The sequence below is a fragment of the Schistocerca gregaria genome, chromosome X, assembly GCF_023897955.1.
Source record: "Schistocerca gregaria isolate iqSchGreg1 chromosome X, iqSchGreg1.2, whole genome shotgun sequence".
In the NCBI taxonomy this organism is placed as follows: domain Eukaryota; kingdom Metazoa; phylum Arthropoda; class Insecta; order Orthoptera; family Acrididae; genus Schistocerca; species Schistocerca gregaria.
In genome coordinates this window covers 104,724,015-104,745,082 of record NC_064931.1, presented here as the reverse complement: position 1 = coordinate 104,745,082, position 21,068 = coordinate 104,724,015, and the positions used below count along the sequence as shown (strand labels likewise).

Below are 21,068 nucleotides of genomic sequence, written 5' to 3'. Positions count from 1 at the left end.
CCACTCCACCACAAGAGTGCATTATGAATAGGTGCTTGATCTTGTTGAAAGATGCAATTGCCATCCCCAAACCACTCTTCAATAGTGGGAAGCAAGAAGGTGCTTAAAACATCACTGTAGCCCTGTCCTGTGATAGTGCAATGCAAAACAATGGTTGCAAGCTCCCTCCATGAAAAACACGACCACACTATAACACCAGCACCTGCGAATTTTACTGTTGGCACTAAACATGCTGGCAGATGACATTCACTGGGCATTCGCCATAACCATACCCTGCCATGGATCGCCACATTGTGTACCATGATTTGTCACTCCACACAATGTTTTTCCAGTGTTCAATCATCCAATGTTTACGCACCTTACACCAAGCGAGGTGTTGTCTGGTTTACTGGCATGGTGTGTGGCTTATGAGCAAATGCTTGACCATGAAATCCAAGTTTTCTCACATCCCACCTAACTGTCATAGTACTTGCAGTGAATCCTGATGTAGTTTGGAATTCCTGTGTGGTGATCTGGATAGATGTCTACCTATTACACATTACGACCCTCTTCAATTGTCGGCGGTCTCTGTCAGTCAACGGAGGAGGTCAGCCTGTACGCTTTTGTGCTGTTCATGTCCCTTCACGTTTCCACAGCACTACTGCATTGGTAACAGTGGACCTAGGGATGTTTGGGAGTGTGGAAATCTCGTGTACAGGCATATGACACAAGTGACACCCAATCACCTGACCTCGTTCAAAGTCCATGAGTTCTGCGGGGTGCCCCATTCTGCTCTATCACAATGTCTAATGACTGCTGAGGTTGCTGATATGGAGTACCTGGCAGTAGATGAAAAACATTTGTTTTAGGGGGAATCTGAATATTTTTTATCACATGGTATAGTAGTCAGTCCTACACTGAATATTTTGATGTAAGAGACCACTGACCTGACATGAATAGGTAGGGTTTTTTTTTTAATTAGTGGAGAGGGGTTAATGCTTATAGCAAATATTTAAATTGATGACCAGTGTTCTCAATGCATGCATTGCATGATAATCCATGGACAGGACTAAACTCTGGGTTCAAAATTATTTGATTTCATCACTTGCACATCATGATTTTGATAGGAATTTAATTCCTGCTCTCCATTAGTACTCTCCACGGTGCATGCTTTAAAGTATGAAACACACAAGCAAATTAATAGATGCTTCTTGATTAACTTATTCTTACATTATACAATTTCCTCAAATTAACTGTGTGAACAAATCTTTGGCAAGAACATTGGCCAGCTGCCTGTGGATTTAACAACCAAGTTATTTGTAAATTTCCATTCACAGTGATAAATTTCCTTTGGCAAAGGAAAATATTTCTCTGTATATTAGTTCCACTTTCTGGGCACTACATACAGTTACATCACACATTAAATCCATGCCTATGAATTCTTAAGATAATTCAACAATAAGTCATCAGCTGTAAACTGAGGTAAATTCCACCATGGATGACTGTAATTATGTTTTCTAACATTCGAGTTGTTGTGCCAATTTTTTTTTTCTTTCTTCCTTTTTTTTTTTTTTTTTTTGCATGGGTAGGCGTGTGGGATATTCAGTATCCCACCTTCTATGGTAAGTTATAATTTCTTTAGGAATCAGTTAAATATAAATATTTATTCACTGCACTATAAATAGAAATCTTTTAGAGCTCACTGTGGCCCTCGGGATATCCATAACTGTACTATCCGACCCCCCCCCCCCCCCAAAGTTCGTTTACATTTACATGTTAACCTTACCTCATAATTAAAAAATAGTGTCATAATTTCACACCCAATCCGTAATTTTAAAATCTCTTGTACATTTGTAGGTTGTTCTAAGGTTAGCAATACATTTGCTAGAATGGAATAGCCCCTACTATCATATTTATTATATCAGTTCCATGGTAAGTGTAAATATGAATGGCTAATCAACACCTGAACCCAGTTCCTCTCTATTAGAAGTCCAGAATTTTACCAGTGTATCAAACAGGATATTTGATGTATAGAATTACGTAACTCACAGGTTCATTTCTTTGGATCCTCTTTTGTGCTTGGATGTAACTCTTTCTGTGTTATACTGTGAAATCAATAGTGAATCATATTTCTTTGATGTTCTCTGCTTTCAAGTATTTTTTATGGTTTAAACTTACATTGGCTACAAAAAGTCAGAACAAAGAAAACAACCTGTTCATTCTCTCTGCATATCCTTTTCTGTTCTATCCTTAAACTCATTCTGTTGTTCTACAAGCATCTCTGCATTGGCTTATAATCAAAAGCCATTATTTAAACATTCTCTGAGCCACAGATGATAGTATTTGAAGCAATGTCCACTGTATTTGATGCATTACTTATGCTGCAAATCATTAAAGTATAAGCCAGCAACACTTCAGCACAATTCTCCCTGAGTTACTTTGATTTAATACTTTTATGAGAAAGACATAAAATGAGTGTCAGGAGGTTCCTTGAATTTCAGTGACATATGCAGAATAGTTAGTATTCTTAGAAAAAGAAAAAAACTTAAATTAGGTGTATTAGTGTAGCAAACATTTTCTGCATGACTTCCATTAACTTGTTTCAAATATAGGCCTACAGACTGCTTGGAGCATAAGACTAAATGTATAAAATTCACGATACTAGGAGATGAGAGCTGTCATTTAAATCAAGTAATTTTCCAACAAGATATTACCAAATAAATGTGTACACATAAGCATTGTTTGTGAGTTACACTAATTTTATTACACAAACAGTATTGTTATTTACCTAAGTGGGAAATATGAAGACTGGGAGAAATGGTGTGGCCTGGAACTATAAGACCACCCGTATAGCCTCTCAATAATGGCTGCATAGGCTTCACATTCATCATACTTTCCTCTTCTTCACCAAAGGTTGTTTCCCTCGACTGTGCTGTCCTGGTTTCCTGCGTTATTATCTGAACAAAAAAGTTGCTTTGGACAATATATAAAATACTATTTTCATAAGATATTTTTACTTGATCGAAATTGTGCAGATAATGGAAATTACCTTATTGGAGTTGTCAAAAGTGGTCTCTATCATTTTTGACAGTGGCTTTGCTATTTCAGGCCCCTTTCCTCCATCACTGCCACTCTCTGAACTTGGCTGGAAAATTACACTGCTATCAGATGAGATTGATCGACCAGTTGAATTTGAAGTTGAATTACTAGATTCACTCATTTTGGTGCCAGATTCAGCTGATGCAATATTTGGCATTGGCGAAACCATTGCTACACTGACAGCACCACTTGAGTTGTCATCCCAACCAAACTGTTTCTGCCGAGGTGGCAGTGCTGGTTTAGTTGGAATTGTAGGAGTTTCATCTTTATTTGTTTTACTTGTTCCTTTAATAGCAGCCATGGGTTTAGGGATACTGCTACCACCAGAAGTAGTATTCAATTTGGATGTCTTTGGCTGAATTAAATTAGAAATTTTTGATTGTTTAATAGGATTATCAATTTCTGCATAGTGGAAGTCTGGCATTTTACTCCCAATATCAGATCTGCTTCCTCTCACTTCAGTCTCATTGTTAACTTTTGGAACTGTGCGATGTGTTTGTTTTGGCGAATCATTTTTACGAGCAGTTTTTGGTGAACTGCTTTTCACAAGTTTATTCCTGAGCCCACGCACAACAGATTTTGGGCTGGGTCCATCGTTGCAGGGTAATGCAGCACTGAAAAGCAAGATCATAATCACAGTAATTTCTGTTTTGCTATTTACTTCCCTATCATGAACATGAAATTGAAAAAAAGTCTAATTTTAATAGTCAACAGGAAATTCCATGATTTAGTAAAGAGAACACTTTTGGCATACTCTTAGTTGTCCTGAGTATTAAAATTTGCAAGTACTACATAGGCCTCCATCCAACTTTATACCTCATGAATCTCTTAGTTACGTACGATTAACTTTACAATTTAGTAGCTTTATTTATAACACTTTTTCTATTGTGCCTGGCACGGAACACGTATTTTACAGTGCGCCTCCTGCCTGTAAATAGCTTCTGTCTAAAAAAAAAAAAAGTTTGGAGTTATTGAAACCTCTGTTATCTTGACGGGAAAGGTAAATGCCTGTGGACAGAAATTTGTGAGTAATCATGTGGAGATGCAGAAAGAGCATCTTCACCCTTACAAATATATGCGTATCGTATACGTAACATGAAGTATCTCTTTTACCTTGTTGCTGTTTTGACATCACTACACAGGCTGGTTGAAGAATCGCTCTTTTCTGATCTCGCAGAACTGAAGCCACTTGAACTCGATGTTCTCTTCGAAACGACGGCATTACCTAGATAAAGAAATATCAGCTTCACGAATGCAGTCACTTTCTGTTTTTCTTTAAATCGAAACGACGAAAAGTTATCACGGGCCGTACCTCCTTTTACCCTTTCAATTTTTTCCTTTGAGTTAAAAATCTTCAGCTTATCAAGCATAGCGTTTTTACCCGCTGGTATCTGATTGTTGCTCGGTAAACTGTACGGGCTACTCAAACCTCCAGCAGGCTGTCTTACGGACGATCGGTTACTATTTGGTGGGGTGTTACTCCTTGTACTGTAAAACACAATATCTTCATTTGTAGTTTCACTTGTCAGTAAATATACAGAATAATGTTACGAATAGCAGTACAGCCTTTCCTGAAATCTGAAGTATGTTTCTCTGACCGAACCATGCAAATGACACACAGTTAAACTTCGCGCCGTCTTTCTATAGCTTTTGTACAGCAAACACACATGAGCTGACTGCGCGATCAGTGTACTTGTCACAGTCATTTTTCGTCTCTTCAGCGTTGTCTGACAGTAATCGAACTTTACTTTACGCATTGAACACTAAATCACGCACGGCACGCAAAACAAATATACAAACATAAGCCTAATCTTCGCACAGGTGACAGCCACACAACGTCTCTTTAATGAACTAAATTCTTTGAAATGTGCGAGAGACATCACACTTCATCTGTGGCGTCAAACGTAACAAAGCGGTTTCTTCAGATTGCAGGCAAGGTCTGTCTTGTTGTGGAAACAATACAATATAAATCAGTGTTTTATTGTTTGGCTGATACTCAAGTAAGGAATTAAAATACTTCAGATAGGAGCGATTAAAACTTTTCACGGTGTCGAAAAACTGTTGGTATAGTAAACAACTACTGAATTGTTAGATGTTATCCCTCGACGTGACAAAATTATGACTGGACTCAAAAGCAACTGAGCAACAGGAACCGAGTACACTAGGAAGAATCATGCACTCTGCAGCGGAGCGTACAGTTATGAGCCGTTCTGACAGACAGCTGCTATGTGCCGCGACGGAAGGGAGAAGAGGCCCTTGATCGAGTCCTGGTATGGCACAGGGCACAACACTGTCACGATTTGTAAGAGGTCTGACAATATTATGATACAGTTACACCCTCTCATAGTCTTGCTTAAACATAGGTCCAACTATAGCCCGCTTTTGTCTTTGATGTAACCTATGTGAATGGAAATTATCTGCTCCTGAATCCACAACTTCTGTGTGCCTTAATGTTTCCGCAGGCGAGGATCGAAGGGGGGAGGTGGCCATGTGCGTCATGAACCCTTCCAACTCCCCTAAAAAGCAAAAGTGCTGTACTAACCATTGATGTAAAACAAATTAATACTGAAACTGTTTTTATATTTATTATTGTTGAAATCCTAGACATCTGTGGCGCATTAAATGTGAGTGGGTGGGTGGGAGAGGGGGGGGGGGGATAGAGACAATAAGACTGTGACAGGCCACCCACTCTAGTAAGAACCGAACCTTGGACCCTCGCATTGACACCAACAATTTTAGGGTGTGATAGGTGCCCACCCACACTATAAGCAGGCGAAGTGGGAACTCGTAACTCGATGCACCTCCCAGAAGGTCCCCTCGTTAGTAGCAATAAGGATTGGAACGATCACATAGGCTCAGTCGTAGGTAAAGCAGGTGACAAACTTCGGTCCATTGGAAGAATATGAGGAAAATGCAGTCTACATTGCTCACAATTACTCGTGCTACCCATCCTAGAATACTGCTAAAGTGTGCGGCCCCTGTAACAACTAGGGCCAACAGGGGATGTAAAACGTACACGAAGAAGAGCAGACGAATGGTCACAGGTTTATTTGACACATCGGATAGTGTCATAGAAATGAAAAAACTGAAATGGCAAAGACCTGACGACAGACGCAAACTATCCCGAGCCAGCGGACTGGCAAAGTTCCAAGCAACAGCATTAAATGAAGACTCTAGGAAGATACTGCAACCACCCACGTATCGCTTCCATGGTGATTGTGAGGACAAGATTAGATTAATTACAGCAAGTGCAGGAGCAAGAATGGAACGATCAGATAGGCAAAGCAGGTGAGAGACTTCGGTCCATTGGCATTCTTCTCACGCTCCATATGCAAATGGATCTGGAAGATACCCTAATAACTGGTTCAATAGGAAGTAACCTTCGCCATCACTTCACAATGGTTTGCCGAGTAAGGATGCGGATGTGGTGAATTTATACCGCTTCGGATTTATTTTTCTGTTGATTTTCGCAATTTTGTTGGTAAAAGCGTTGATGACATTCAAGTAAGTTGTATGTGATAATGCTCCTTTTTAATGGCGAAAGAGGGCATAGTGTTATGAAGAACTGAACTGAAGTGCCACGGTGCTAATGGTGAATATTTATTCAGGAGAATCGGTGCTCAGAAGCCGAAGGATCAGGTCAGACAATTATTATTCCTTCCATATACCCGGAGGCGAGCAGCTGTGAAGTTTAGAGTTTAGGTTAGAGTTTAACGTCCCGTCGCTGTCTATGCAATTAGAGACAGAGTACCAGCTCAGCTGAACCAGGGCCAGAACATCGGCCATACCCTAATTCAGAGATTCACAGACGCAGGTCGCATGCCCCACTCATACCTGACCACTCACTGTTCGTTATTGTAATTTTATCTTTTTTTCTCATATTTCCTTCCCTCCCGAAATGGATAGAGCGTGCCCTTTTAGGACTTAGCACTTTTGAGCCAAATATAACTGCCATTGGGGCAAGCGGGTCTCAAATGACTCACGGCAAGATATTTTTGAACTTGCGGAAATTGGAAATTTGTGGTAAGTTCCTATGGGAGCAAACTGCTAAGGTCATCGGTCCATAGGCTTACACACTACTTAATCTAACTTAAACTAACTTACACTAACAAGAACACACACACCCATGCCATGCGGCCATTATGTATTCACGTAAGGGGTTTGCGACCAGAGTGCTAGTAAGGCTGCACACCCCTATCCCGATAGAAGGAATCATCCTATTAATCCTACAAACTGCGGGCAATCTGAGGTGGGTCTGACGGGAATCTGAAACTCGCTCCTTCTGAATACGAGGCACTGTGGGATCTCTTTCGGTTGAACCTCTGCGAGCTTCAAGTGGCATTTTGCCACCCTCCTCCCCATTCTATGAGAACTATTACAATACAAGTTTTCATCATACAGCGGAAGTGTTTACTGCTGAAAGTTTTTGCTACATACAGGCCCTCACACGCGTAATACTCTTTTTTCTGTTCATAGGAAAGAACAGCGAGATTATAGCCACATTCTTCACATAATCATACTGTGATTATGTTCTTCAGATAATCGTACTGTGCCGCGCGGGGTAGCCGTGCTGTCTGAAGCGTCTTACCACGGTTCGCGCGGGTCGCCCCGTCGCAGGTTCGAGTACTCCCTGGGGCATGGGTGTGTGTGTGTGTGTTGTCCTTAGTGTACGTTAGTTTAAGTTAGATTAAGTAGTGCGTAAGCTTAGGGGCCGATGACCTCAGCAGCTTGGTCCCATATTCCTTACCACCAAATTCCAATTTTTTAATCATACTGTGCTTACTGTAGGAAGCAATTAATTTAGGTCAATCGAAATATGCGACATGCGTTCAGTATGTAATCCTGATGGGCGTAGAAACCACGGAAAAAATTTCACGGAATACGTTACATCCTGCCAACTAAAAATATGCCTGATAGGACAGAGAGGTCAAAACCGAGTGATGAAACTGCACAACATAATTAAAGGACCACTTTTTTGAAACCCCGTAATTGTCTCACATTGCGGCGCAGAAATATGAAATCTAGCTCAAAAGTGCCTGCAACGTTCCTCTCCGACGATACAAAAGCGTGGTGACCTGTGACGTGACCCTCGGGTTTGGCGACGATTCAAATAGCCGAACAGCAAGGTGTCGACACATGCGAAAAAAAAAGAGGCCATGGCTCAGAAGTTCATGCGAAGTGTTAGGTGGGTCAGTGATGTCAAATTAGCACCAGATTTCACCACAATTCTGCACAACGCCCCTGTGAACGTGTCACACTCTGGGAAGGTCGTTACACCCCTTCTTAAACACATTCCACCCCTTCTTTCAACGCCTATGCGATGGAGGTCACAACCACGGCTTTCAAAGTTGAAATTACGCGGTTTCCATATGGGTCGCCGAGAGAACATTTCAAGCACGCCGCCGCGAAGTATCCAAACGCATAACCTAGAGGGTGGCATAAAGGGCCTCAATGGAACCACTCCTTCCCTTGTGGTGTTGATTCCCACACATTTCGCCTTCGAAAACGGCAGTTCGGCGTGCGGTAACAGGAAGACGTTCTTGGCAACCTTTGACACTGCTGAAACCCCCTGGGCGATTCAACCCCTCTCTAAGGACCTCTTGTGCCTGTAATCCCACTGAACATGGTCGCACCCCTTTGGAGTGTTAGCGCGGCCGCAGTTTTTGCTCTGGTGTATAGCGTGGAACCACTGGAGCCCGTTGAAAATTGTTGTGTACATAGTTCCGCGTAGTCAGCGCGTACACAACTTTCCCACTAGAGCGCGCACCGCTAAGCACAACAGCGCAGACGCAGCGCTCGTCCGTCTCCGCACTACGAGATGGCGCTGCTATAAACACGGACCAAATTCTGCTTCCGCCGATCCGCGTATTAATATGTGACGCAGCTAATGGGATTGCTGCTAACGTAGAACCTTTTCTCCTCGCGGATCACACTCGCGCAGTGATAGATGAACGCGCGAGGTATTATAACGAGTGTACAGACCTCCAAATAGTCAGTGTGCATTTGTCTGTACCAGTCTATAGTCAAGTTTCAGTCTGCGCCTAATAAGATTCCCATATTCCTGTACATAGCCATGAAGATAAATGTATAGACACTTTGTCAAGTATCAGAGATATATGTGAGAATAAGATTAACGTACCAATACCTAAGGAACTTCAGATTGTCAATTGTAAATAGCATCCAGAACCAAGTTAAGTAATTTTTATGCTTGTTATTATTTTAATAAATGTGTGTGAAAATCAAATTCTGTTTAAAGTTGGTCACCGTCAATTTGCTACTCTAAGCGTGCAAGTGGCATTTCTATCGTCTGACCTAACGGCGGAAGTAAACACGCCACGATTAGACCACGAGACATAATATTGACACTCGCCTACTTCGCTAGAGCGACAAGTCAAATAATCTGATGGTGTGTGTACTGAAGGTCTTACTGTACGCTCACCACAAAAATCATTCGACGATATTTGAACGTCATCTGAATCAGCAAAGGGTGTTTACGCCTTTTCAGCCCACTTGTCGCGTGATCACAGGGGGTGTGCGACAGTGACAGATGCACGAATAAAACGGCGAAGGGTCCCTCAATGACCGCTCAGCTCGGCAACACCCTTCGTGCTACCTGCACAGCTTTCTTGAGCACTTCAAAAATCTACCTATACAGGGATTCCTAGGCGCTGGTGTGACAGGCAGCGATTTCGACATCCCTGAGCTGAACGGCTCTACGTCGCTACGCATGCGAAATCTAAGTATACTAAAAGTAGTATATTAGTTTTGCTACTTGGGCAGAAAAAAAAGAACTGAAATAGAAAAGATATAAAATTCAGACTGGCAACAGCGAGAAAAGCTTTTATAAATAAATAAATAAATAAAATTCTTTAACATCAGTGCAACGTGGGGTGCTACAGAAGAATGCTGAAGATTAGTTGGGCAGACAGTTTAACTAATGTGGAGGTAATTAGTCGAGCTGGGGAGAAAAGAAATTTTGGCCCAACTTGACCAAAGGAGGGTTTGGTCGAGAGCGTACATCCTGACGCATGAAGGAATTAGTCGGGAAGTGTAGGGGATGGGGGGTGGGGGAGAGGGGGAGTGGATTGTAGAGCAAGACCAAGGCTTAAATAGAGAGCGCAGGTTCAAACGGATGTTGGTTGGATGTAGTAGTTAAGCAGAGGTGAAGAGGCTTTCACAGGATAAATAAGCGTGGAGAGCTGCATCAAAACAGTCTTCGTATTGAAGACACAACAAGTTACTGCCCTTCATTTCGAACAAAGTAGCATAACAGTTAAAACAATGGACTAGCATTCTGAAGAGTAGGTTTCAAATACCTGTTCCACCATCCAGATGTAGGTTATCTGGCTTTACTAAATATATTTCGCAGTTGCTGTGAAAAGAAATTTTTTGGTCGGAAGCGAATGTGGCTCTTTGGAACTTCTCCTTAATGTTCATTCCAGCTAAAAGCAAAATTCGGGCTGGACCGTTTTCTTACTGTAAGACTTAACCACAAGTCCACCTTAAACAGCTGCTCCGTCAAGTTGATACACTCAACAGTCAATAGCAAAACTAGTCTTCAACAGGTAGCAGTAACTGGGAAGCAGGCAAGTCCTTGTAGCCCACTTCTGCTACAGAGCCAAGTACAGACACGAGAGGCTTAGGCCCTCCCACAAAAACGGGAACGTAATCAATTTCCCCGTCTCCAGACTCCACTCTACAAGTCTATATGTTTTACAGTCTGTTTATACCGCTCCCTGGGCGTTTGCTAAAGCGAAGCTCTTCTGCCGGAAAGCAAGTGATATACTGTGGCAGGCCGTTGTGACCCGAGCGGTTCCAGGCGCTTCAGTCTGGAAGCGCGCTGCTGCTACGGTCGCAGGTTCGAACCCTGCCTCAGGCATGAATGTGTGTGATGTCCTTAGGTTAGTTAGGTTTAAGTAGTTCTAAGTCTAGGGGACTGATGACCTCAGATGTTAAGTCCCATAGTGCTTAGAGCCATTTGAACCATTTGATATACTGTGGTTCATCGGATCACGAAAGTCTTTGCACTGTTTCATCGTCATGTGATGAAACTGTATCCGTCAGGTGAGGCGGCGCCTAGCATTTTTCAGTATGATGTGTAAATTATAGAAAATTACTCGATGATAAGAACTACATTTTTTTGCCTCATGTCGAACTTCCGACATTTCGGCAGAATGTGGAACTTTCGGGAAAGGATGACGATGGATTATTGATGATTTCTTAGAAAACCGCTTATCAACACTCGATGGTATTTGAAAGTTAAATTGGGACACCCAGAATAACATCAGAAACCATTGCCCTGGGTACAGTTATATAGGACTGCCGCACCAGTAGCGATCATTTGCGACTAAAGTCTTCATAGCATCGAAATTCCACAGGATGGGGATACGTTCTCGCCCCATCTCATATCGAATACATTGTGTTTTACTCTCCAGCTTATAAATGAGTGTCCAATGCTCTTTTCTCATCGAAATTTTGTTCACAAAAATAGTTTCACATGGACGACTGAGATAAACTAATCGCTACCTTCAAACGCGTTAATTGTCGCACTATTTTTGTTTCCATTTAATTAAAAACAATACTGTAAGCAGAAGGTAGTTTCAGAAGGTCTCATCCCGCCAACGCCATGGTTATTACATTACATAGCTCACTTCATCCCTGTTTTAGGAACTATTCCGTCATTCGCCTGAAATAATTTAGGAAAACCACGGGAATCAGAATGGTTGGGTAGGGATTTGGAAAAGGAAAAAGATCAGTATTAGACGTCTACAAACATTCCAGGTGCACTAATTTAGGTGGCATTTCCCGGTTTTCCCATTTAAAACATGACTCTCTATTAAACCCTGTCGGGACACGTAAAAATCCTAATTATATAAGCGTGGATAATATTTTACATTATAAAGTCTAGTTCTTTCCGCCTTTAGGCCGAAGAGAGTTACTGTGGCAAACCTCCACGCAACGGCCACTACATCAAACTTAATTCCATTCAATAGCTTGTCAAAGTCGATCAGAACACCTGGTTGTTGTTTTGTTACCGTGCATTTTCAGTTCGTGAAGTATTTTTACAAGTGAACTGTCGGAGCAAATGTACTTCTCTTTTCAAAAAAGAAGCAAAACGTGGAAACAGAAAACAAAGTTTAAAGATGAATAATGCAAAGCTTACTCATGGCTTACCAGAGGTGAAAATGATTATAGCGCTCACTGTGCTGCGTGTTGCCCATATTTTACAATGTCTCACCGAGATGAAAATAACTTTAAAAAATCCAAAAAAAGGCGCTGAGCACTAAGGGGCTTAACATCTGAGGTCATCAGTCCCACAGAATATATTACGTTTTTCACTGGCGCCAAGTGGGTTATGTACATCTTTCTACTCTGCCAATAAAATTCGTTTTACATTTATTAGTCATGAGTTCCTTTATATTCATTAATCTTATAATTTAATTGCAAGTATTTACACAATTTACTTCATGTATCTATAAAGACAGCACTATTGATTACTATAACTCTTGTTATAAACCTATGGAGATTTAATTTATATGAAATGACAAGGGTTTTGAGTATCTTCTTTTGCTTGTGACTTTGTCCTGCAGTTTTCGCAGGGTCAGCATTGTTACAATCGGATTCGGCACAGTTAATTTGAAGGGGAGGCCAATTCTGCTGCCACCCCATACCCCCAGAACGGAATCAGTGTACCCCAACAGTCTGCATCTAGTGTAGACTATGAAATAGTGCGAACATGGTGTAAATGTCTGTGAAGCGTGTGACTGAGGCGGGATGTGAGGAACAACCTGGTATTCACCTAGTGGGATGTGGAAAACCGCCTAAAAACCACATCCAGGCTGGCCAGCACACTGGCCAAAGTCGTTAATCCGTCTGGCGGATTCGATCCGGGGCCGGGCGCCTACCCGAGTACAGGAAGCAGCGCATTAGCGCTCCCAGCTAAACTGGCGGGTCGGCAAGGGTTTTGAGTATAATTGTATAATATATTTGATTGAACAGTTAAATCAAAATGTCCTATCAATATTACTGTAGGTACGTATGCCATTCTATTTAGAAGTTAAAAACTTTAATAATGCGTACAATTGTTTCGCCCGAGCGGTTCTAGGCGCTTCAGTCCGGAACTGCGCTGCTGCTGCTATGGTCGCAGGTTCGAGTCGTGCCTCGGGCATGGATGTGTGTGATGTCCTTAGAGGTTAGTTAATTTTAAGTAGTTCTAAGTCTAGCGGACTGATGACCTCAGATGTTGAGTCCCATAGTGCTCAGAGCCATTTGAACCATTTTTGTATAATTGTTTCATAAATAACTCTAAATCGTAAGAGGGAACCCACTCTATTACGACTATGAACTTTCTATCAATTCTACTTCTGTACCACAAGCTGCAAAATTCCAGTCACTGCAAAATCGGAGGGTATATTTTGCATTACTTCTTAACATAAATGGCAACTCCTGCTTCCACACCGAGCGAGGTGGCGCAGTGGTTAGCACACTGGACTCGCATTCGGGAGGACGACGGTTCAATCCCGTCTCCGGCCATCCTGATTTAGGTTTTCCGTGATTTCCCTAAATCGCTTCAGGCAAATGCTGGGATGGTTCCTTTGAAAGGGCACGGCCGATTTCCTTCCCCATCCTTCCCGCACCCGAGCTTGCGCTCCGTCTCTAATGACCTCGTTGTCGACGGGACGTTAAACACTAATTTCCTCCTCCTCCTCCTGCTTCCACTTCAACTTTCAGAGTAGTTCGTGGTCCCCGCATAACAGTAAATTCTGTTTAAATTTCTTACCCGTAGTGGTCGTAGCGAAACGAAGCACAACCACTCTCGATAAATAGATAAAAAAGTTGCAGCCATATTGCCACACAGCGCCGCTAACTAGCCAGGCAGCCGCACGAATCGCATGCGAACCATCAGATTCCCTGGTATTTCCATGCGGCCAGCGATCAGCAACTGATCGCTGCCATTTGCCAACACACGTGCGACGTCCGAAGCGATCTGTCGCTCATGCGCCGATCCGTCGCTCGTGTGTGGGACCATTTAGTGGAGGATCACTCCCCATCTAGATATACTGGGTGATCAAAAAGTCAGTATAAATCTGAAAACTGAATAAATCAAGGAATAATGTAGGTAGAGAGGTACAAATTGACACACATGCTTGGAATGACATGGGGTTTTATTAGAACCAAAAAAATACAAACGTTCAAAACATGTCCCACAGATGGCGCTTGATCTGATCAGAATAGCAATAAATAGCATAACAAGGTAAGACAAAGCAAAGATGATGTTTTTTTACAGGAAATGCTCAATATGTTAACCATCATTCCTCAACAATAGCTGTAGTCGAGGAATAATGTTGTGAACAGCACTGTAAAGCATGTCCGGAGTTATGGCGAGGCATTGGCGTCAGATGCTGTCTTTCAGCATCCCTAGAGATGTGGGTCGATCACGATACACTTGCGACTTCAGGTAACCCCAAAGCCAATAATCGCACGGACTGAGGTCCGGGGACCTGGGAGGCCAAGCATGACGAAAGTGGCGGCTGAGCACACGATCATCACCAAACGACGCGCGCAAGAGATCCTACACGCGTGTAGCAATATGGAGCGGAGCGCCATCCTGCATAAACATTGTACGTTCCAGCAGGTGTTTATCAGCCAGGCTGGGGATTCTGTAACACATCGGCGTACCTCTCACCCGTCACGGAAGCAGTTTTGCTGTCCAGCGCCATCTGTCGGACATTTTGTGAACTTTTTTTTTGTTCTAATAAAATCCCATGTCATTCCAAGCATGTGTGTCAATTTTTACGTCTCTATCTACATTATTCCGTGGTTTATTAAGTTTTCAAATTTATACTGACTTTTTAATCACCCTGTACATCACTCCTGCTCTCCCATTTCCAAAAATAATAAAACACTTATTTTAATTCAGCAATATGGCGAAGGTTAAAAAAAAGCAAAAGAAAACAGCGACAAAAATGGAAAAGTACGTGATCTTACCTGTTGGGCGGTAGATGCTTGTCAGGTATAGAAGCTCGGGGCGTGGACTTGGGTGTAGGGATGAAGGACTGCACAGCAGCCGAGGGGCTCGTAGACCGGGAACTGCTGCTGGACACGGGCTTAGTCACACCTGTGCAAACAGCGCGTTCGTAAGGCTCGCAGCCTTACCGACAACTGCGGCGACACACAACTATAATACATCTCACTAACAGTGTGATTAAAATTATTTGAAGTGGCTACACTAATGTAACGTACACTCCTGGAAATTGAAATAAGAACATCGTGAATTCATTGTCCCAGGAAGGGGAAACTTTATTGACACATTCCTGGGGTCAGATACATTACATGATCACACTGACAGAACCACAGGCACATAGACACAGGCAACAGAGCATGCACAATGTCGGCACTAGTACAGTGTATATCCACCTTTCGCAGCAATGCAGGCTGCTATTCTCCCATGGAGACGATCGTAGAGATGCTGGATGTAGTCCTGTGGAACGGCTTGCCATGCCATTTCTACCTGGCGCCTCAGTTGGACCAGCGTTCGTGCTGGACGTGCAGACCGCGTGAGACGACGCTTCATCCAGTCCCAAACATGCTCAATGGGGGACAGATCCGGAGATCTTGCTGGCCAGGGTAGTTGACTTACACCTTCTAGAGCACGTTGGGTGGCACGGGATACACGCGGACGTGCATTGTCCTGTTGGAACAGCAAGTTACCTTGCCGGTCTAGGAATGGTAGAACGATGGGTTCGATGACGGTTTGGATGTACCGTGCACTATTCAGTGTCCCCTCGACGATCACCAGAGGTGTACGGCCAGTGTAGGAGATCGCTCCCCACACCATGATGCCGGGTGTTGGCCCTGTGTGCCTCGGTCGTATGCAGTCCCGATTGTGGCGCTCACCTGCACGGCGCCAAACACGCATACGACCATCATTGGCACCAAGGCAGAAGCGACTCTCATCGCTGAAGACGACACGTCTCCATTCGTCCCTCCATTCACGCCTGTCGCGACACCACTGGAGGCGGGCTGCACGATGTTGGGGCGTGAGCGGAAGACGGCCTAACGGTGTGCGGGACCGTAGCCCAGCTTCATGGAGACGGTTGCGAATGGTCCTCGCCGATACCCCAGGAGCAACAGTGTCCCTAATTTGCTGGGAAGTGGCGGTGCGGTCCCCTACGGCACTGCGTAGGATCCTACGGTCTTGGCGTGCATCCGTGCGTCGCTGCGGTCCGGTCCCAGGTCGACGGGCACGTGCACCTTCCGCCGACCACTGGCGACAACATCGATGTACTGTGGAGACCTCACGCCCCACGTGTTGAGCAATTCGGCGGTACGTCCACCCGGCCTCCCGCATGCCCACTATACGCCCTCGCTCAAAGTCCGTCAACTGCACATACGGTTCACGTCCACGCTGTCGCGGCATGCTACCAGTGTTAAAGACTGCGATGGAGCTCCGTATGCCACGGCAAACTGGCTGACACTGACGGCGGCGGTGCACAGATGCTGCGCAGCTAGCGCCATTCGACGGCCAACACCGCGGTTCCTGGTGTGTCCGCTGTGCCGTGCGTGTGATCATTGCTTGTACAGCCCTCTCGCAGTGTCCGGAGCAAGTATGGTGGGTCTGACACACCGGTGTCAATGTGTTCTTTTTTCTATTTCCCGGAGTGTATTTATGTTTTTTGACATTATATTACGGAGTCCTGCAGTAACACAGATGAACTCGGCGGTTTATTTACTAGCACAGCTGCGCTCTACTAAAACTACAGTTCGTTAGTTCTGGTACAATACCTAAATGACGTAGTACGACTACTCTTTTGTTGTTAGTTTGTTTTGCACACAATCAGAACCGCATATCGTTCAGTGTTAGTCCTTTGATTATTTTACACTGATAAGCCAAAATATTATGACTACTGCTCACCGCGACATTGGATGCGGCATGGTGGAGTTGCGTGCACGCGATGCAGTGACGAAAGTATGCAAGCGGATCAGACACGGACAGGGGATCACCCTAGCGAAGATATGGGCTGCAAATGGGGAAATCCATTGAGATAAGCCACTTCGACAAAGGGCAGATTATTATTACGCACAGCCCGTGAAAGAGTGTCTCGGAAATGTCGAAGCTGGTTGAATGTGGACGTGCTACTGTCGTGAGCACCTACGGAAAGAGGTAGAAAAACTAGGCGATAAATTGTTGGACGTCCACGACTCTTCACAGAACGTGGTGCTCGGAGACTTGTTTGCTCTGGTTTTTTAAGTCCCGTGCTTCTTGACAGAGCGTAGAGGAACGATTGCCTTACTAGGCAAGGTCTTAATGGAGGTGGTTTGCCGTTGCCTTCCTCCGACCGTAATGGTGCCGAATGATGATGATGAAGGCGGCACAACAACACCCAGTCATCTCGGGGCAGGTGAAAAGCCCTGACCCCGCCGGGAATCGAACCCGGGATCCCGTGCTAGGGAAGCGAGACGCTACCGCGACACCGCGAGCGGCGGACTTTGCTCTGTAAAGTGGGATACATGGTGATCTGTGGCATCTCTGCCGGAAGAGCACAATGTTGGTGCACGCACAAGTGTTTCGGAGCACACCGTTCATCGTACATTGCTGAACATCGGAGCTCCATACAGACCCTCCCTATGTGTTCAACTGGTGAGCTAACGACATCTTTAGTTACGATTGCAGTAGGCACGGGATTATCGGGCTTCGACCGTAGTTCAGTGGAAGGGTGTCGACTCCTCGGCTGAATCACATTTTTCCTGCACGAGGTCGATGGTCGTCTCCACAAAAGCCGTCATCGAGGTGAACGGCGGCTCGAAACGTGCAGCGCGCCACGGACGCAGGCTGGTGGGAGTAGTATTATGTTATCGTAGACATTCTCCTGCGCTTGCATGGGACCTGTGGTAGCAACCGAAGACACGCTGACAGCTGCCAACCACCTGCATCCCTCCATGCTTGATGTCTTCCCCGATGGCGATGTCATCTTTCAGCAGTATAATTGTCCGTGTCTCGGAGCCAGACCGTAGTTTAAAGAGCATTACAGTGAACTAAAGATGATGTCTCTGCGACCAAATTCGCCTTATGTAAATCCTTTCGAACACATCTGGGTCGCTATCGGGCGCCATCACTGCGTATTCATATCAGCGGCCCGTTATTTACGCGATGACCGGGGGTTGATTTGAACCACTGACCAATTCCATGTCCTCCACGCTCTTCTGACCTCAACCCTCTTGACTTTCATTTATGGGGGCATTTGAAAGCTCTTGTCTACGCAACCCGGTACCAAATGTAGAGACTCTTCGTGCTCTTATTGTGGACGGGTGTGATACAATACGCCATTCTCCAGGGCTGCATCAGCGCATCAGGGATTCCATGCGACGGAGGGTGGATGCATGTATCCTCGCTGACGGAGGACATTTTGAACATTTCCTGTAACAAAGTGTTTGAGGTCACGCTGGTACGTTCTGTTGCTGTGTGTGCTCCATGATTAATGTGATTTGAAGAGAAGTAATAAAATGAGCTCTAACATGGAAAGTAAGCGTTTCCGGACACATGTCCACATAACATATTTTCTTTCTTTGTGTGTGAGGAATGTTTCCTGAAAGTTTGGCCGTACCTTTTTGTAACACCCTGTATTCGGCACACTTAAAAACTTTTTTTTCTGCAGCATAGTTCATATTACTGGCATGCATGTAAAAATTAGAGTGCTACGGGAGAACCAGTTGTTTCCGTACCATGTACAGCGTGTGCAGGCACTATCAGCAGCTGAAGGGAAGGGAAGAGAGGACAGGGATAAAAATAAATAAACTGACCGGCGTTGTGCACGGTGGCCGGTGAGGGAGCAGCTCGGCGGCCTGGTGTGGGGATGCTGCTGTGGCCTGGCCCTGCATGCGCCTGCGCGCCCTGAGCTTGGGCTTGCGCATGCGCGTGGGCCAGCTGCTGCTGCTGCTTGCTGAATGGGGCCGGCAGCCTGCTAACATCACATGAGAGCCGTGCGCAACACAGTTAGTACTGCACCATGGATCCTCTCTCTCTCTCTCTCTCTCTCTCTCTCTCTCTCTCTCTCTCATACACACCACAGACAAAATAAATATATGTATCCAAATTTAACCCTTTATTTGGCAAAATAAAAACAAAACAAAAAATTTCAGTGCTTATATTTACTTATTATACATAAGGAAAAACAATTCAGTCAGTTTTAGAAATTTTTGACAAAAATTATGAAAATTATGAAATGTTGCTTACAAGCAACATTGCCAGCAATAGACCACATTTATTCATATTACAGAAAAAAAAGTGTTTGCCAGTAACCTCAAGCAAAAGGTTTCCTGTACTTGAATAATTTAATTTACAAACACATTTATGCATTCCTGCTGTGTAACAGAACTGTTTCATATTCCCTTCTAGCTCTTCTTGTAATGGAATTTTTGGAAACAGTTCCTCTTTGGAACGAAGCACAATACTAGATTGCTTTTTGAACACATGACTGTAGAAAATCCAGATGGACAATAACGACAACGACCTTTGGGACCGTATACAGGCCAATGCCCCATATTATCAAATCGGGCATCTTGTGTAACAGTCGGAGCTGTTGGCTGCCTCTTCTTCTTTTGTGGTGGTGTTATGTCTATTGAGGGCCTTCCTTCTTTCCTTTTCCCTGAAAACATCAAACCATTGGCAATATCTGCCCTGAATGACTTCAGTGAGGTCTTCTTGTCCAGAGATTCCCTTCGAAATACCAGCTAGGCATTTATAACACTCAGATCTAGCACAAATCCAAACAATCTCATGTACCGACACCTAGTTTTTATTGGTACTCTGTAGAGCTCTATCAGCATACCAGCAAAATCAATTCCTCCCATATGCTTGTTGTACTGACGTACAATACTGGGACACGGCACATCATTTCTTCTTTTTTCATTGCTGTCCCATCATTTTACTGTTGAGAGTAGTTGGACACCACAAAATGAGCTTGCAATTGCCACGATTTTATTGTTTTGAATATCCGCCGTAAGCATATGTAATATACTAATTGCTCATGTACCAACTATGGACAATGTTGCTCACAGGCAACATAAAAATTTTATACTATTTACGTAATTCAAAACAATATCTGATTGAAATATTTCTACTGTAAACTCACCTGTGGGTATTTCTTGAAGAAACTCTGCTAAGATTACTGCCAATTTATTGAAATCCATTCTTTAAGAACCATAATAAGACACCCCTGTTGCTCACACGAGGAGATCTCTGTAACACCACTGCACAAACTGCCATCTCCTGTGGAAAACCTTGAACTATTACAGCAACTGGCATTCGCAGTGTGTAAAGGAATGTTGCCTGGAGGCAACAATGCCAGTAAAAGGCACTGGGAAGTGTTTGTTGTCCCATAAGGCCAACGTAAATTTGATGTTGCTTGAGAGCAACACTGCCAAATAAAGGGTTAAGAAAAAGCTTACTAACGACTATAGTCGAGTCGATGTAAGAAGCGTTTGATTGTGTGAACCATGACATTATGTTAGAGAAATTACAATTCTGTGGTATAAATGGAACAGCGAGTGAGTGGTTTAAGTCATATCTACAGAACAGGAAGCAAAAAGTCTCTTTATATGCTTCAAGTGATTCAAAGAAGTTTGCCACTTCGTCTAAGTGGGGTGAAATTACATTAGGTGTTCCACAAGGTTCGATCATGGGTCCCCTCCTGTTCTTGATATATGTGAATGACCTCCCTTTTTACGTGAAACGAGATGCCGAACTGACACTGTTTGCTGATGATATAAGCATAATTATTACTCCAGTAAAAGAAAGCCCGATAGAAAATGACACAAATAAAGTCTTTGGAAAAGTTATTAATCGGTTTTTCAGCGAATGGGAGTGCTCTGAACTTTGAAAAAACACAGTACATCCAATTTTCTGCTGCAAAAAGTATAATTCCTTCAATAAACATAACACACCAAAAGAAGTCAGTAGCCAGGGTAGAGCATACTACGTTTTTGGGTGT

The 21,068-nt window shown here is 43.8% G+C and overlaps 1 protein-coding gene across 12 annotated transcripts in view; it reads right to left on the bottom strand.

Moving 5' to 3' along the window:
- Positions 1-21,068, bottom strand: part of LOC126297857 (protein sickie) — a 1,116,277-nt gene that overhangs the window by 206,352 nt on the left and 888,857 nt on the right. For 7 of the 12 annotated variants that reach the window (XM_049989128.1, XM_049989130.1, XM_049989132.1 and 4 more), the window contains 6 exons: positions 18,880-19,040; positions 15,067-15,196; positions 4,391-4,566; positions 4,192-4,303; positions 3,029-3,692; positions 2,768-2,936 (listed from right to left, as the gene is read on the bottom strand). In XM_049989128.1, coding sequence (XP_049845085.1) covers positions 2,768-2,936; positions 3,029-3,692; positions 4,192-4,303; positions 4,391-4,566; positions 15,067-15,196; positions 18,880-19,040 — 1,412 coding nt within the window. Of the gene's footprint in view, positions 1-2,767; positions 2,937-3,028; positions 3,693-4,191; positions 4,941-15,066; positions 15,197-18,879; positions 19,041-21,068 lie in introns of those variants that run through there. The other 5 variants (XM_049989129.1, XM_049989131.1, XM_049989136.1 and 2 more) reach the window with 3 other exon arrangements.